The 18,267-nt window shown below is 40.1% G+C and overlaps 3 protein-coding genes across 6 annotated transcripts in view; 2 read left to right on the top strand and 1 right to left on the bottom strand.

Annotated features, from left to right (window-relative positions):
• Positions 1-9,012, top strand: xk (X-linked Kx blood group (McLeod syndrome)). Its single transcript, XM_028591821.1, has 3 exons — positions 1-369; positions 6,206-6,468; positions 7,644-9,012. Exons 1-3 carry the CDS (start codon positions 125-127, stop codon positions 8,558-8,560), a joined length of 1,425 nt encoding a protein of 474 aa, XP_028447622.1. The 5' UTR covers positions 1-124; the 3' UTR covers positions 8,561-9,012.
• A 1,702-nt stretch (positions 9,013-10,714) lies between these two features.
• Positions 10,715-13,834, bottom strand: LOC114564113 (dynein light chain Tctex-type 3). The gene is made up of 5 exons (XM_028591302.1): positions 13,640-13,834; positions 12,850-12,891; positions 12,603-12,726; positions 12,448-12,525; positions 10,715-11,607 (listed from the first exon to the last, which is right to left on the bottom strand). The coding sequence occupies exons 1-5, from the start codon at positions 13,664-13,666 to the stop codon at positions 11,531-11,533; spliced, it is 348 nt and encodes a 115-aa protein (XP_028447103.1). The 5' UTR covers positions 13,667-13,834; the 3' UTR covers positions 10,715-11,530.
• The window catches only part of sytl5 (synaptotagmin-like 5), a 35,532-nt gene continuing 30,256 nt past the window's right edge, over positions 12,992-18,267 (top strand). For 3 of the 4 annotated variants that reach the window (XM_028591300.1, XM_028591301.1, XM_028591296.1), the window contains exon 1: positions 14,325-14,449. The gene's annotated coding sequence lies outside the window, so the exon portion shown is untranslated. Of the gene's footprint in view, positions 13,117-14,324; positions 14,450-18,267 lie in introns of those variants that run through there. The other variant, XM_028591299.1, reaches the window with a different exon arrangement.

The raw sequence follows: 18,267 nt of genomic DNA, 5'->3' as shown, positions 1-18,267 counted from the left end.
TGAGCTGCGGCGGCGGGTGCCTGAAACAACGCCGTCCTCTGACCGACCGACTGCCCGGTGGAAACGGCATGGATGTGTGGACCGTGAGCGAAGCCACATTCCCCAAATGGCGGAGTGAGTGAGGATGCGACTCCCCAGTTCCATCTTTGTGTCGGTGTCTCTGTTCACGGCCGAGACCACGGCAGCGCTCTACCTCAGCTCCACATACCGCTCAGCTGGAGACCAAATCTGGCAAGGGCTCACGCTCCTCTTCACGCTCGTACCATCTGTGCTCGTGCAGCTGACCCTCACCTTCATCCACCGGGACCTCGGCAGAGACAGACCGCTCGTCCTGCTGCTGCACATCCTGCAGTTCGGACCCATCGTCAGGTCAGTGCTGGCTTGTTTATCTCTCACTGGTTGGATGATAGAAGCTCTGGAATCCATTGTGTTCCTAATCACTGTCACGCGATGAAACGTCTGTAGGGTGCAGGGTCCACGGGTGATTTCTGTCGTTAAAAACACGGACAGTTTGCACATAAGCTGCTTACGGTTTGATGAATGCTTTGCGCATATGCTGCTGTTTTCATTTTCTCCGGCCTTTTGTCTTTGCCTGGCTGCATACATACTGGTGCAGTGTGTGTGTGTGCCGTTGAGTTTAGAAATAAAAGGCTGATCAATATGCTTATCGATATGTTGCATGTCCACACAGCTGGCAGCCACCGCTGTCTATGTAGGCTTATTCCCTTCACAGTTGTATCATCTGATTTATTCATGACTACTCTGTCTGAAAGGACATTACATCACATGAATAATCTGACATATTGTTACACACTGAGGGAGGATCCTTTTAAGCATATGTGCTTTCTGTGTAAACCCCTGGCCTGACCTGTCCATGTGCCTTAGCTATAGGAGCCTAATCCTGCATATGTACAAAATAATACATCCATGAGAAAACCTCCTTGCTGTCAGACATGCAGCATGAGAATGTTATCAAATTTACAAACAGCAGGAGAAATGACTTTGGTGCCATTCATCTCCTGTAATAAGAAAACTAGAGCTGAAATGATTAGTCGATTTATCGATTAATATATTATTTAGGTAATCGATTAATTATTTGAGTAATTTTTCCAGAAAATAAATCAAAAAATGTGATTATTTCAGCTTCTCATATGTGGGAATTTGAGTTTTGGGCTATTAGTTGAACAAACAATAAAAAAAAGAAATAAGAATTGTTAGTTTCCGCTCTAATGGGAACACATTATCAGTAGATTTACAGTAAATAATCTCCAACCATTTTCCATATTTTTCCCCCAGCTATTTCATTTTAAAACACAGGTTGGTACATGGTCACAGGAATAAACATTATAAAACACAGAGTAGAAAATAAAAAGTAGGCTGCATGAATCAAACTAAGGAGCACATTTTAGCTTCCAAAAACTTAACTTACTGAAAAAGGCATAAATGGACAACGTGACAAAGAGCAAGACACCAAACTGGTTACATCATTATATTCCTCATACTTGAGACAAAGACAAAATACATTATTAAAAAATGAACAGTGATCCCACAAAATATATCCAAAACATATCCTAATTTAGCTTGCAGACACTTTTTTTCCTATATGAAAAGAAGAACAGGCACTTTTCATGAGTTTCTGCCTTTATACAAGTTTACAAGAAACAACAGAATAAACAAAAGCTGAGAAGACATTCAACTCCCAAGTCTGTCTGAGTGGATTTGCGTAGACTCACTACTGTCTGCTCAATCAAAGCAAAAGGGCTTTGATTAGATAAGATGTGAACTTCGGTCGGAGCTTGGCCTCTGAACAAAAGGTCTCACTCGGATCAAAGTGAAATGCTTCCTCTCAACACAAAGGCAGACAGACTTACTTAAATCAGGATTAGTTTTTTTATTTATTATATATATATATATATATATATATATATATATTTTTTTTTAAATTAAGCAAAAACAGTGTGAAGATATGTCATATATAAATCTCATTCATATTCCAAGTCCTTCACACTAGGACAAAACAGACAAGACATGCAAAAATCATAAATAAAAGTGGTCGGGTTGGCTCAGTGGGTAGAGCAGGCGCACATATACTGAGCCGTATATGCCCTGACGCAGAGGTCCAGGGATCGAATCCGACCTGTGACAATTTCATGCATGTCTTCCCCCTCTCTCTCTCTCCCCTTTCTCACCTAGCTGTCCTGTAAAAATTAAAGGTGGAAAAGCCCAAAAAAAATCTATTAATAATCTAGAATATTAGGACAAAATGAGATTAACACGGTCAGGTAATCCATTTACTATGCTGTCACTACCAGTGCATATTTCAAACTGGATCTTGGTCAATCAACAGAAAATGAACCAGCTATTTTAATAATAAATAATAATTGATAATTTAAATCAGTTATTCATTATGCACTTTTTCCAGCTCTTCAAATGTAAAGTGTGCTGCCTTTCTCTGTTTTATATCATCATAAATTTGTATGAATTTGTATGAATTTATTTGTATAAATTAAAATTGTTGGACCAAAAAAACAATTTGGACTGGCACTTCTGGCTTGTCACTATTCAGTAAGCCTTCCGCTTGATAATCTAAACTTAGCAAGTGATAGGGATGGTTATATTTACAACGAGCGAGGAACATCTATGTTTTATTTTTTCTTGGTCGACCAGTTGAACAGACGTCTCTTGCAGCGTATTGACTCCCCAGCAGTGGCCTCTGTGGATCTGACCCTGCCATTCCTGTTTCCCCTCGAGTGTGTTCAGATGATTACTGTTCAGACTTCTACGTCTTTCCTCAGAGAAGAGCAGAACCAAGAATAGCACAGTCACCCCCGGCTCCTTATCTCTGACAACACAAGCGGAGAGGGAAATGTCCGTCCCTACTGCCAAGAGCACAGCTGCACTTCCTCTTCTTTTCCACCCAAACAACACTTGTAATATTATAAACATAAACAGTGATACACAGAGTCCTTATAATTTTTTGTCATACCAGCAGTGACACTGGTGCTTGTTGTGCTAAAAAAAACCATCTACTTGTTTCATTTTCATTCTTATCTAATTAGAACCCTTTTTCTTATTCCTCCTCAGTAGGGCTGTCCTCAACTAAAGAAATTCTTATTCGACTAACACTTATACGATTTTGTCGACTAATCGTTTAGTTGATTTAATTGACAGAGCCGTGCGCTTTGAGAGGTGGTTAAGACTAGAAAAGCACAATATAAATGTAGTTAATTAATAATCTGTAAAACTGAGTTTCTCCACAATTAATCCTGCAAAAGCACCACTTTAAATCTTGTGTTTACCATAAATGTGCTAAGAAGTTTCTTGGAAATAAGTAATTAAGCATGAATAAGCATAAAAAATGACTAATCGACTAAAGAAATCTTAGTCGACTAAGACCAAAATGACCGATTAGTCGACTAATCGACTAAGAGGTGGCAGCCCTACTCCTCAGTGTATGTTGAGCATGTGTGATCATTTCTTCCATCACAGAAATGGAGTCTAATCTGTCTGTTATTGTAAAAGTACATTGCTGGCTTTTTTGTTTTTGTCTGAAGTCCACCTCCACTCAAAAATGTCTTTTGCTCATATAGTTACTTCACTTGGAAGAGCTGAAAGATGAATCGATTAGATGTTAACTATTAAATTAATCAGATAATGTATTAATCGTTTTGAGGCCTTTTTTAAGAAAGAAAAATGTAAATTGTTTCTTCACTCTTCTTTGACAGTAAACTGAATATCTTCGAGGTTGTGGACAAAACAAGACATTTGAAAACACTGATAGACAGATTTTTCACCATTTTCATATATTTTATAGACCACACAACTAATCGATTAATTGTGAAAATAATCGACAGATTCATCAACAATGAAAATAATCATTAGTTGCAGCCCTACTTGGAAGTAATAATACAGAATAATGTGCAGAGTCGACACTAGAAGACTGTTTTCACCTTTATCTGCTGAAAGGTAAAAGTTTCTCAGTGCTCACCTTAAATCTGAGTTTAAGACGACGCGTGCCAGCTGATATTGTGACCACTTTGGAAACCAATAGTCCAATATGCAACTTACAGTAGACAAGTGTGATGGAAACTTGAACCTCCAGCTCGCAAACACTGAGGCTGGACCTTTCATTGAAGTAGGAGACATCTTGTGTCCCAACCAATATTTGCATATTCATAGATTCTAGATATTGCAATGACGTAGAAAGAGTAGATTTTGAGGAATTTACTGATATTAATTATAGTGGCTGTAAGTTATGATTATCTGTCTGTTATCTGTAGACTTACCCCTTTATCTGACAACACACATCTACTTCACAACATGCTGAACTCAGCAGAGACGGAGTGTGGGACTAATCTTCATATCTTCATCCTTCAATTAGATGTTATTTGTATATGTAATTTATTTAACATCTGAAAAGCTTAACCTTCACACTTTTATTTATAATCAAGTCAGTGAGGTGTTCACTGTGAGTGCCACTCCAGCTGATAAACCATCTGTCCTTCAGCACCCGGGTCTTAAATCCTCCTGCCTTGTTGTTTTATTGGCACGGTGTGTGTATGAGCGCTGCCTCGACCTCACCTTGGCCCCCACTCATTTTCTGACTGGGACTGACATCTCTTTAGACATTCACAGTAACAGAGAGCTACTGTAAATGTTGGCGTACATCTACATACCAATAGATAATAATGATTTTAATATTAAGTGTTCCTCTCAGGTTACAGCTTTTTTATTATATCATAGTAAACTTAAAGGGGCGCTATGCAGTTTTGGCAATTTCGCTTTTTGCTTGCATGTTTCCCTACAGCTCCCCCTACAGCTTCGGAATAGATATTTAGCAACACTGTTATAAAAACTTGTTGGCGACTCTCCCCCATCCCATCTTCTCCCTCTGGTCATGTGCATTTGTTTTCATAGAAGCCGGCAAATGCACTGAGCCATTTCCACTGAGGTAGACAGCTAGTAAGCTAGCTAGTAAGTCCGTAACAGACAGCGATCATAATAAAAACCTTTACAGACAATAGCAAACATCCTGAAGTCACAATAACAAGAAATACAAAGATTAAACAGAGTTTATCCCAAAGATACTTACAAGTGCAACAGCAAGAACGGCAGGTCAGCAGGCTTCTGTTTGTCTCAGTTCTCCCCATTCTGAAAACGCAGGTCTGATGTTTACTCATGTCTGACTCCTCACTTGGTCAGTCTGCCGTTTCCTCTTTCTCTGTTTCTCCGACAATGCTTTCCTAGCTTTCTGCTTCTTTTTTGCCGGCTCAGCCATGACGATAGTGTAAAAAACTCCATCGCTACCTTGTTAGCCGGTTCCTGTACGTGTGCAGTGCCGTGAAGCAATTTGTTACATTGTGAGACCTGATATCACGCGATGCTTCCTGACGCTGAGGCCGCTGGCTCGCAATATTTTTTTCCCCACTATGGCCACGCCAAAACCCGCCCTTCAATAGCATTCACGCACTACTATTAGCCAGGCGTCCATGCTTACATGTACAGGTCCTATCCTCTGACCAATCCCCTAACCCTAACCTTAACCACTCGAGGTGAAATGCCTAACCCCAACCAATCGAGCTGCTTCGTAGGGCGGGTCTTGGCATGGCCATAGTGGGATTCGTAATTTTGCCGCCGGCTGAAAGTTGCAATGGTGGTTTTTCCGCTCACAGGTGCTAGGGGGAAGCGAGACGACCACCATTCAACCCGATAAAAGTCATATAACCATTCCAATGACTCCGAAGCTCTTCAGTTAAGGTAAATTAAGGTAAAAAATAAAATGCATAGTTCCCCTTTAATATCTTTCATTTTGGACTGTTGATCTGACAAAACAAGGAATTCATCACCACTTTTGTCACCTTGTGCTCTAGGAAATTGGGATGGACATTTTATAGACTAAAACATTTATCAATTAATCAAAGTAGCTTCAATTTTCTGTGAAGTTAAACCAGTATACAGAATGCAAAACAAGACGAAAGAGAACTCAAAAGAACACGATTGATAATAGTTTAATGAACGCAGTAAACATTATACCTGTTAAACCTGAGCTGCTGTTTTTATGTGATGTTGATCTGCCAATATGTCATGTGTTGACACCAGGAGGAAGAGCCTCTGTGTTGATTAAGCTAATGTAGAGCCTAACAAAGAAAAAGTAAATGAAAAAAGAATCACCTGCAAATAAATGTTGCTGTTGTTGTTCCTGTAGGTGTCTGGAGGCGTTCTGTATCTATGGCAGCGTGGGCCGCGTGGAGGAGCCGTATGTCAGCATCACCAGGAAGAAGCAGATACCTCGTGGGGGTCAGTCTGAGGAGGTGGAACGGCAGGTGGGGCAGGCGGAGGGGAAACTGTTTACACACCGAGCAGCCTTCGCCCGCACCTCTGTCATTCAGGCCTTCCTGGGATCGGCCCCCCAGCTCACCTTGCAGCTCTACATCTGCATCCTGCAGCAGGGGGTCTCCATTGGAAGAGGTGAGGAGGACGAGAGGGTACATGTACTTTAAGTGTGTGTGACTCTTTGATGTTATGGTCACATGTACCTTAAATCCCCCGTCGCCTGTCCACAGCTCCAACATGATGTGGGCTGATCGGTTAAGTGCCATATTGGAAATAAGAGGATGGTGTTTTTATGAGTCAATGTGGCGTTATGTAACCGCCTCTCTGAAATCGAGGATGGAAAACAGTGTTTCTCTCTGCCAGTCGTTGCAGATCTGGCAGAATTTCTATTACTGAGAGAGACTTAATAAAGGTTCACCCAAAGTCAATCTAGGACATCTGGATGTCGAATTAGGACAAAATAAAAAGATGTTATAAGTATAAATCTTATTTCCTCTGCTCCTGGCGGACTGACACTTCTATTTCACGCTTACCGATTTAACAGCCATAATGTGATGAATGGGAGCTTCAGGGCCTTTACGGGATCAATTTAAATCAAACAGTAAAACAATAGTCCCCATATGTTCATTTAAAAAACGTTTTTTGCTCGCTGTAATTACTCCTACTGTTTGTACTGGTAATTAAAAGTTCCCTTTTTGTGTTTTCCCATGTTTATCTGAAGTTAATGGAGCAGTCTGAGTGAGTCGAATCAAGTGGGTATCATCCAGAGTTCCAGTCTTTTTACCAGCAAATTCCCTTTTTTTGTTACAATGCCTTCACTGCAGCTCTGCACAGGGCAAAAAATAGGGAATTACGTACCAACCATATGAGCACTTGAATGTTGTTTTAACCTCTGAAGTTTATTTATAGTAACTTTATTTCTAAATCATGTAGATACAAGCTGAGAAAACCAGTTGAAAAGGCTTTTTTTTTTTACACAGTTTCATATTTATGTCTGTATTTCTTACATTTTTCTGCTGTATTTGTGTGTATAAATACTGAAACATTATTTTGGCTGAACTATTCTATAATAATATTTTGAGTGATCTTTAGTGAGTTATCACTAAATATTTGGAGATTTTAGGCACCAGTGTCATTTTACATGTATGAGAAGTCAGATATTTTTCACACCGAGTTTAAAAGCTTCTAAACAAAGAAAAAAAAATTATGTATGAATTAATTTTTTGAACAATGAATCTAAAATAAACCTGAACTTCAGAGGATAGACTTGATGGTGTCCTCATATTTCTGTCTCTCTTTTTCACTGTCAGGCACACTGATGGTGATCTCCCTCCTGTCCATTGTGTACGGAGCGCTGCGCTGCAACATTCTGGCCATTAAGATCAAATATGATGACTATGAAGTGGACGTCCGCCCCATGGCTTATCTTTGCATTTTCCTGTGGAGGAGCTTTGAGATCGCCACTCGTGTGGTGGTTCTGGTTCTGTTCAGCTCTGTGCTGCAGCTCTGGGTCCTGCCCGTGGTTCTGCTTAACTTCCTGGTTTTCTTTCTCTACCCGTGGATCCTGTTCTGGCAGAGCCACTCTCCGTTCCCTGAGAATATAGAAAAAACTCTGACCAGGGTGGGAACCACCATCGTGCTTTGCCTGCTCACCTTCCTCTACGCCGGTATCAACATGTTCTGTTGGTCAGCTGTGCAGGTAAAACTCAACGACCCGGACCTCATCAATAAGTCCCAGAACTGGTACCGCATGGCCGTGTACTACATGTTGCGTTTTGTGGAGAATGCCTCGCTGCTGCTGCTGTGGTTCATCTATAAAACTGACTTCTACAAGTTGACCTGTGCCCCGCTGCTGGTGCTGCAGTTGCTGGTCGCCTACGCCATCGCCATCTTCTTCATGCTGGTATTCTATCAGTTCTGTCATCCATGTCGGAGGCTCTTCGCCTCCAGCATGACCCAGGGTCTCTGGAACTGCTCCTCTCTGCTCTGTCTCATGTGCAACTCTGATTCCCCACAGAACAGGCCCATAGGAAAGTCACCCAGCCCCACCACACGCCAAGAGATGGCTAATGATGGAGCCCATGACACAGCCAGCGACACCACAGACGACATGCCTAATGAAACTATGTATGACATGCTCAATGATACAACAATCTACGACACAACTAATGAAATAGGCAATAATATATGTGACGGAATCAATGGGGACATTAACCACAGTGATTAAGCAACGCTTAAAAGCATCACAACCGTTTGACGTGCCATCCAGAGAAGCAACTGATAGATCACACCCTCTGTAACCTTTTAAGTGCCACATGAGTCCCTCCGCGAGTTGAGTTTACACTTTGAATCCTTTCATATATCCATCTCAACTCTGTTTTCTACCACTGTCTATTATTCGTACATGAAGCAAATGTGTCCTTAACTGGAGATGTATTCTGGCTGCAAACATGCATAGTGTTCACTTGTGTGCAGAAGCAGAACAAGTGGTGCTCAATTGTCTCATCAGCCAACATCCCAACCTATCATCCTGCCGCCTTTAATACAAAGAAAAACACGGACAACACCGTTACTTCTTTCGTTTTGGAGACCACTTATATGCTGCATTACTGATCACAAGGCGCCATGCATTTAAATTGATTGTATTTAATAGTGGCATGGAGGTGTGCATGTGTGGAGCCTCAGAGATGAACTTCTTCGGAGGCGGGGGTCTGTTTTGTATAGGTTTGTTTTCTGAACCCCCCTCTAGTTTTATGGCTGCAAGCAATCAGCCTTTTTACTCCTTGATAAGAGCTTTATCATTAATACGCACTGCTTCTGTGATGTATTTGTGCTTGACGATGACATGTGAATCTCCACACATATTTTAAAGAGCCCGTTTGATCACCAAACACGCTAACGTGTGTAAAGCATGACTTTGGTTCAAATGTTGAGCAACAACAGCTGCAGTGATGTGAAATGCTTTGTTTGGATGTATTTGCATTTTTCTAATTCACGCTTGTCTGTCAGCTCTGTGTCTGTTTGTCTCATTAGTTAGAATATTTACACACAAATTGTGTGCACACAAAAATCGATTATATCCAATTGAAAAATGTCTGGAATTGTTTGCTTATTTTCAACCTTTAAATGTATAATTGTGTGTGTGAGAGAGAGAATGTCAGTGTGTTTGTTTTTGCACCTACTCCTTTTTGCAATATATCAGCATTGGGATGAAAACCTCGGGTATCAAATGAATGCTCCTAATGTTTGTACAAATAAGATAAGCCAAAAAAAATGTGAAAAATCTATTGTACACATTGGATATTCTCATACAGAGCAAAAAAAAAAAAAAAAAGGTATTTAAAAAATAAAATCCTTATTAAAAAATCTAAATAAATTTATATTTATATGTGAAAATTGTCAATAGTTTTATTTTTAGCGCAGGAGCACATCTAGTGGACACACATCCAAATTGCAAAACTAACATTTATCTCCCTTTGTGTCAGTCTGCTTAACAAATCACACTCTGGTTTGTAGAGATCGACACACATTCAGATGCAAAAACTGTGGATTATTAACACATTTAATGACTGCACTGAAGACATTCCAATAAATTAATTTATTAAAGAGCCTTCATGAACTTAGTTTTACACAAGTATGCCAGAATTTCTATGGAAAAGTTCTAGAAAAAGTGCATTAGTCCTTCTGACCAATAAACAGCCCCATCTTCCTGGAAATACACACTTTCATATCAATTCTGCAACGACTAGTAGAGACACTTTATACAAGTAGTCAGGTAGCTACTGTAGAATAATGTTCTTACTAGTTGCAGATAAATATAATAAGAATGTAAAAGGTTTCCATAAGAGACCAAGTGTGTTTTGGTGTACGCTTATTGAACAGAGTTGTGTGCTGCCCAAATAAAGGAAACTGACACACAGATGGTTTAGCTTAAGCGGTAAATATAAGATAGTTTGGGTCACAGTTGCCTTGAGCAAAGTACATTGAGTAATAAAAAAACAAATGAAAAAGGAACAGAATGCTTCGAGTGAGAGCAAATGAGGACAAGACATAATACAGTGGCCCCCACCCTGACAGGTGTTGTGTGAAGATAGCAGTCCCTGTGCGGGAGAAGAAGAGGGGGCCCAAGAAAGAAAGTATAAGAGATGAGGGGAAGAATAGATCGGGGCTCATGAGGTCTGACAGTCTAGAGATACGTGGACCAGCTCCAGCTTTTTGTCTGTTGCTAAGGAAACTTAGTCTCTGCGTGCTTTGTGATCCCACAGATCTGTGTATTGAAACTCTGATGCTTAACTGATTAAACAAATGTATCTGACTTTATCTTATCTTATTTGGCTCTTGCTTAGGATCAATGTAATATCAATTTAACAAATGCGCAGGATATATACAGTAGGTCTTTTATTGGAGTCAGACACATTGTCCCAAAAGGGGGGACACAGAGGACACTACACTACTAAAACACAACAGTCAGACTTTTCATAAATATCAAACTACAGCAACTGTTTCATGAGGGAATGTACTGAAGGAGACAAATGAAAATAGTATAAAGCCATGCTAGCAGCTCCCTGAGGCAGTACTTCGGCAAAGCAGTGCTTAAAGCAAAAGGCTAACGTCAGCATGCTAATCACAAAGTAGTGCTGAGGCTGATGGAAATTTAGTTAGTAACAAGTATTGGACTAATCAGATTTTGACCCGATGATAACATTAGAGGAAAAGTCAGAGGATCACCAAACTCATTAAAATTTATCCTGATGGAGGCTTGAATGTGTGTAGCAAATGTAATGTCAATATATCCAATTGTCGTTGAGATATTTCAGTCTGGACCAAAGTGGTGGACTGATTGACACTTCCATCCCCAGAGTCTTGCTGCTAGCATGGCTAAAACTAATCAGGCTTTACGTTATACACAGATTACAAAATTTGGGACAAAAATATTTAGTTTTAACTTCTTAACATCTGCTGACCAAATAAGTCACTGCTTCAGCGTTGAATTCTGACTTTGGTCCTGACAAAGCAACATTTTCTCACACAAACGCAGGCTGTCAACTCGCAAACCACAATTCTTATCCTGACATTAAGTTGTTCAAGCCTGTAGGGAGAAATAAGCTACTTGTACATACAGAGGATCTTCATGGCTTCTTGGTCACCGTGCCATTTCAAGCTTCAGACATGATGGTGTTAGGAGAGAGAGAGCAGCTCACAGCGCCACAGCAACAGCAAACACACTGACCACACAGTACATGGTGCGATTCTCCCACCTCACTGTGCAGCTTCCTGAAAGACACAAACAAGCAGTAGAAATTACACAGTAGTAGGGCTGCTCGATTATGAGAAAAAATATAATCACGATTATTTCGGTCAATATTGAAATCACGATAATTTAACATGATTACTCGTTAACTTCTGGAAAGATGTTGCAATTATTGAACTTGGAAAAGGTCAAATAAATCAACAGTAAAAAAAAACACATACAATTGTGAACTTTGCCGTAATACTTTTCCTATTTAAAAACTTTATTTTTTCATTCAGAACACAAAAGAGAAAATAAGAGTTTACTTGCAAAACGTAATGAGCTAAATAATTGTTTTTCTCGATTATTCTGTTTTTGTGATCATTGGGAGCCAAAATCATAATCACGATTAAATTTCGATTAATTGCACAGCACTACACAGTAGTAGTACTGTGACTGACCGAGGTATGCACTTAGTGGGACATTTTTAAATTGAAAAAAAACCTTGTCAGCGGTGTCCTGGTAAACAAACTATGTAATGGAAACACGGTTTCTAAATTAAATCAAACATACAGTATAGTAGCATTGGTATTTCTTTACTGAAATGTCTTGTTCCTTATTGGTCAATATAAATGCTGATGCCAAAATCAGATAGTTCCTGATATAAATAATAATTTTGCAAAAAGATTATTGTATTTCGGCAAAGTTCTTATGCTGCTGCTTGTGTTAAGACAAGATTTAACATGAGAATTTGGCTTCTTTTAATAAATGAAAAAAGTCCTAAAGTAAGGTATTGTTTTGGTATCTGTACTGAAACTCAGGTATCACATTGACACTGGTACGGAGCAAAACAAAAACAGCTCTCATTATAAGTCATCTCTCACCATCAGTGGCAGTGTCCCAATAGCAGGAGTTGGCTGTGTGGAGACCAGCGCTGCTCTTCTGCATGACAGCACAGTTTACTGAAAAACATCAGACATATGAGCTCCACATGTTAACATTAAGTCCTGAGGTGTCATGTGACGGGCAGTTGGTTCACCTATGTATTTGAACGGCCGTCCTTGTTTTACCAGGTGAGTCAGAGAGTGCTCCACTATACTGGCCGTCCACTGGTTCACTTTACTTTGGTTGTAATCTGTTCCACCAATAACACCTTCTATACACTGAGACAAAACCACAGCGAGAGTGAAAGAGAGAGTCAGAGAAATGAGATTCAGCCATGTAGCCAGACTGTCATCACATCAAAGAGTGGATTTATTAATGTTTCCAGGAATTAAAAAAGGTACCTCTTTAACGGAGATATTAACCTCGTCGGCATTGAAGACAACCTGCAGTAAAAGTTTAAAGACGGAAAACATTGTTAGTTGGTGTCATCTGTGTTGTGTTTTTCCACGTTTTTGCATGAGGAAACCACCTTATCGACCGTTACAATCTGTGCATGACACAGCGGTGTGTCATTTTAAAATTTAATCAAACCACTAATACACTTGGTCGTCTCCAACAAGGCATTTATGTTCCTAATGACCTTGTCCAATGGACCATTATTTATACAGGTATACATGTCTAAACTATGCTATACATGCACACTAATAATGCTGTTGACGCTAAACGAATGCAGGCTTAAAGTGTTGGTCTGATTTAATTTTGTACATGTGTTATGGAGTTTGAATGCACTTATTTTGATTCACTTTGAACGATAACAAGTTTTAATTTACATAAAAAAATGTAAACGTTAGGAATACTTTCATTCTGTTGTTTCTTTATATAGCCTATATGTACGATTTGTCTATCTAATTGTCACAGTAACCCCCTGTTTCTGACGTTAATACACTGCTAGAAATTAGAATTGTAAATATAGCTAGCTAATATTGTAGCTAAATGTATAACCGTAACCCTTATGACCATGACCACACCCCGATGGAAACAACAGTTAGCCTCAGCTATGGAAACAACAATAGCCTCAGCTAACTGACTAAGCTAGCTGGTTTAGCTAATTGTCAGCTAACTGAGTCGTTGTGTTAACTGCGGACCTTTCGATAGTTAGGCTAAATTAAATGTAATTCAAAATCAATTCACCTCATCTCCAGAGTTATATTCCTCCATCGTTACTGACACTGATACAGAGGTATGTTATCTTAATTATCACCGGTCAGGTTCAGTTATTGTTCCTGTTTACTTCCTGTTGTAAAGAGTCAAAGAGCACAGAAAAGACATTTCTGCACCTCCTGAAGCTGAAGACTGTTTTTATTATGTCGCCTCACTGTGGTGGAAGTCAGACACTAAAGCGACAACACCAGACCAGCATCAGAGGGCGTATAACTCATCTGAAATAGCCTACTGAAAATAGTTTATAAAATAGTTTAAACAGCAATGAACTAAATTCAGACCTCCACTCGTGATTAAAAAGTATGTTAAAAAATGTAGCCTAGGCTACTAAATTTATTTATTTATTATTTATTTATTATTTTACTATATAGCTAGGCTAGACAGCCTATATAGCGCCCTTCAACCAATAGCTATAATCACAGCCAGCCTGTAAAATAGTGACCATGCAGTTTAATTGGATCATTAAGTGTATTTCATAAAAACAAGAGAGGAACAACTGCAGAAACAACTGTCGCATTGTCAGAAATAAGCCTATTTGTGAGGATTGCGTGCATGTAGGCTAACACACACACACACACACACACACACACACACACACACACACACACACACACACACACACACACACCACGCCCCCTCCTGTCGGGAACACCCTGGCTGTGGATATCTGCCTTCAGACGGTGCACCTACACCCTCGCATACGGTCCCTGATCCCTGTACCGTCTCTCCCAGCCAGCTGTGTTCCCCTGTCGGCTCCTCGCCGCTGTCCGCAGCCGCCAGGTAAGACACCGCCGCTCTGCAGGTCAACCGGCAACACACCGGGACGCCAAACGACGCCGTGTTTCCACTGACATATAGCACAGTAAGCCGCTGCTTACTCGTATTCTTTAGTAGTTAATGTTGTTTCATTTGAGTCTTTTGCTTGTTGTTGTTTTTTTTGGGGGGGCGGATGTCTGTCCACTGTCACGACCACGACCTCGGAGGATTAGTCACACATCAGCAGGACCAGACAGCCCCACTTCCCCGGCAAAAGTTAAGCGCGTTTGGGCAGGTGCAATGCAGCAAAAAGCTCATTTTCTTGTCTTTTGTTTCCTCCCGCTGGATTCGACGGTAGATTAACCTGCAGTCAAACTCTGTTGAATTCAATAATGCTGAGAATACGATGCATTAATTAACTCGCTGATTGAGGTTTGAAACCAATAATGTCATAATAAGTAGGGCAGTTGGTTTGATGTGACTTTACCTTTTCAAATATTTTTTTTTTTTTTAAAGCAAAGTGACTTTAGTTTAATTGTCCTATTATGTTTCAGTTGTTAATTAATGCTGACCTTGTCTGTGGTAGTTTCATCTGGAGTCGTCAGGATATCCCGGGGCTTTTCAGGGAAGACTGGTGTTACTAAAGAGGTGACAGACACCCAGCGATGCTGCTAAATGTCTGCAGAGCTGGTTGGATATCTGGCTCAATGTTCAGTAGGTGCATCAGGCCTGGAGAGGTGTAACGAGTGATGAAGCAACATGCTGACCTCATTAGCCTCAGATTAGTTGGTGTTGTGTTTGATGCTGCCACTTACAGCAGAGATGTGAGATCCAGTTTAAGATAAAAGAAATGTGAAGCTTCTTTTGAAGATGGTAAGATGTTGTCAGCCGCAGGATTTGAAGCTTCTATTCAGGAACCAGAAGTCCTGATAGGAAGATTTGAGCCTGGAATACATGATGCATGCAGGATGCAAACATTACATTAGGGCTGGTTAGTTTCTTTTATCAATCAATTTAGAGGTCCAGCTAATAACTTGTTATTGATGACTGTGATAATGTTTTTGATTAATCGATTAATCGTTTGGTCTATCAAATGTCAGATAACAGTGAAAAAAGAAAACAAGCAATTGTTGTCCAAACCAACAGTCAAAGACTGAAATATATTCGGATTACTAATAAAACAAACGCAGTAAATCCTTGCACTTGATAAAACTAGATTCTTAGAGAAACAAGGGAAACTAAAGATTAATCAGTTATTTTCTAATGATTGACAGTTTAATTAATCAAATCCTAAATTAAGATTAGATTATTATATGTTATCAAAAATACTACTTGCATCAGTACTAAATTGCATGTAATATTTAGTTAAATTCTGATGTATTGAAGCTCACATTGATTTCGGGTTAACGCATGGACTAATGGACCAGTGGACTAATTCAACATCATGGTTTAGTCTTATTTACTGTAGTTATTTAGCAGCAAGTGTTAGTTTAAGCAGCCAATGTAGTCTGAAAAGGTCAATTAAAATCATCAAAGTGGCTATTAGTGGCAACTTACACTGACAAAATAGCCACAGACAATATCAGTGTTTTCTATCATCCATCAGTCCTGTGTGTTTAAGACTGGAGACGGGTGTATATTAAAACAAAAGCAGTTGTGCTAATGAGTTAAAATAACACCCATTAGTTCATACATTATCATTAGGTTCATTATGAAACCCTGTGAGTGAATGTGGTATTAAAATAAAAAATAAGCAGCCTCTTGAAGGTTTGTACAGTATGACCTTTCCCAAAAAGAAAAAATATTTTACCATCCCTGACCAATTTTACTTTGCTGTTTTTCTTTCCCCATGAACAACAAGCCTTTGCTGCGTAAGACATGCTGCCGTTCTATAATTTGTCATGTGTGACGCTTCCTTAAATTGGTTAATTTGGCTCCTGTAAGCGGTAGATGCAGTATCTGCTGAGACTGTTTTATCATTGTCACGGAGAGAATGGCTCCCTAATGAAAACCAAGCTTATACAGCTCACACACACAAGGCTGCTGGAGGGGGAATAAATGGGTGAATAAAGGAGGAGAGAAGCCAGGGAAAGAAGGGATTCCCTGATTTCTCTCCATGCAGGCAGCCAGGGCTCATCAGGCGGAGCTGAAAGAAGCCCTGGGCAGTGCAGTCACACAGCATTAGAGGTCTACGTCTTCAAGACACAGTAGAAGTGTGTGTGTGTGTGTGTGTGTGTGTGTGTGTGTGTGTGTGTGTGTGTGTGTGTGTGTGTGTGTGTGTGTGTGTGTGTGTGTGTGTGTGTGTGTGTGTGTGTGTGTGTGTGTGTGTGTGTGTGTGTGTGTGTGTGTGTGTGTGTGTGTGTGTGTGTGTGTGTGTGTATACATTCACACATGTATGCATTATTATGGCAAATTATTTCTGCGATAGGCTGCAGCTCATGGTGGCAGAATGATGTCCTCTGACCTAAAAAATCAAAACACTGAGTTTAAAGTTTTTGGTATTATTGTATAATTATTAAATGCATAATTTCCATGAAAACAGCAAGCTAGACCGCTAACAAGAGCACTATATCAAGTAGCTCGATGGCAAAAATATTTACCATAAAATGACAGCATTATCTGTTGTCCAGATCCTGAAAGCTTTAAACCCCTTTCCTCAATTGGCTCAGGTTGACACCTCCTCTGTCTCCCACATAAATCCTGTCCACTCCTTTGTATTCTCACAAACACTGAACAGGAAATGTGTAATGGAGATGCACATAATAGTCTGCCTCTATAGCTTGACCAACATTAAATATTACCTTATTAAACCTACTGTAATCTGCATGATTATTTCCAGATTAACTCTGCTGATGAGCTGAGCTGCAAAGCTCATCTGTGCTGCTGCATTCAATAACGTCTAATCTCTGTTGTGCCATGTTGTGCCGGGTTTCCCTCCCTCCCACTCATTGATGCTTCTCTTTATCCATGGCTCTCTAGTGCATACCTCCGTTTGGTATGCAGCCTATAGCCCAATGCCGGCTCAGAGATGCATCGCGTCCTTGTGCAATTACGGCCGCGTCGAGGTAATCGGTGGAAGCCCATCCACGCACAAACATTGCACATGTGGGAGGGCAGAAAAAAAAACTCTTAAAAATGTCATTTGGAGGCAGTGCTCAGAGGAATGATTCAGTTGGGTAATAGATTGCTGGTCAGGCAGTGGTGCCTCTGTGTCACCCTCCCTAAACCTGTAATGTGTATGGACACATGCCATACACTGTGGGCGCTCTGGGATGTTTAACTGCACCTCTGAGGGTCACAGTGGGCTGTGATGGGATGATGGGACACTTCAACCTGCAAATCAGGCAAATGTGTGGATGCACACATGCTCAAAATGAACCCTTTCATTTAAAACGACATTATTTTATTATTTCCCAGCACCAGCATGTTGACCAGAGTGTGCTGTGTGGAAAAGTCAACACAGCAGAGGGTACATCAAACACTGACATTAATTAGATTCATTGTTAGCAAGTCGTGCACATCAAGGTGTTTAATCATTGAATATATTTGAACAGACTTAGGACGGCTGTAATGACATGACTGGGAGTCATAGCCTCTGTGTTATGTAATTATAAACTGGATTGATAATAAGCAAAATTATGTTCTTATTAAAAAAAAAAAAAAAAAAAAGGTGCAGTTTAAATAAATGAAAGCTTGAAAGGTCATTCTGGAAAGTGGGAATAGTAGTTTAGCAAAATAGCCATAACTCATTGTCTAGATACCAGCTTTTTTGAGAGTTTTCAACCATGACCTGCGATAGAAACTGTAACATGCAGTAGAAAGCTATAGTAATTGGACCTTGA

The sequence above is a fragment of the Perca flavescens genome, chromosome 11 (assembly GCF_004354835.1).
Source record: "Perca flavescens isolate YP-PL-M2 chromosome 11, PFLA_1.0, whole genome shotgun sequence".
NCBI classification, from domain to species: domain Eukaryota; kingdom Metazoa; phylum Chordata; class Actinopteri; order Perciformes; family Percidae; genus Perca; species Perca flavescens.
The sequence above is the reverse complement of the archived record's forward strand: the minus strand, read 5'-3'. Positions and strand labels throughout refer to the sequence as shown.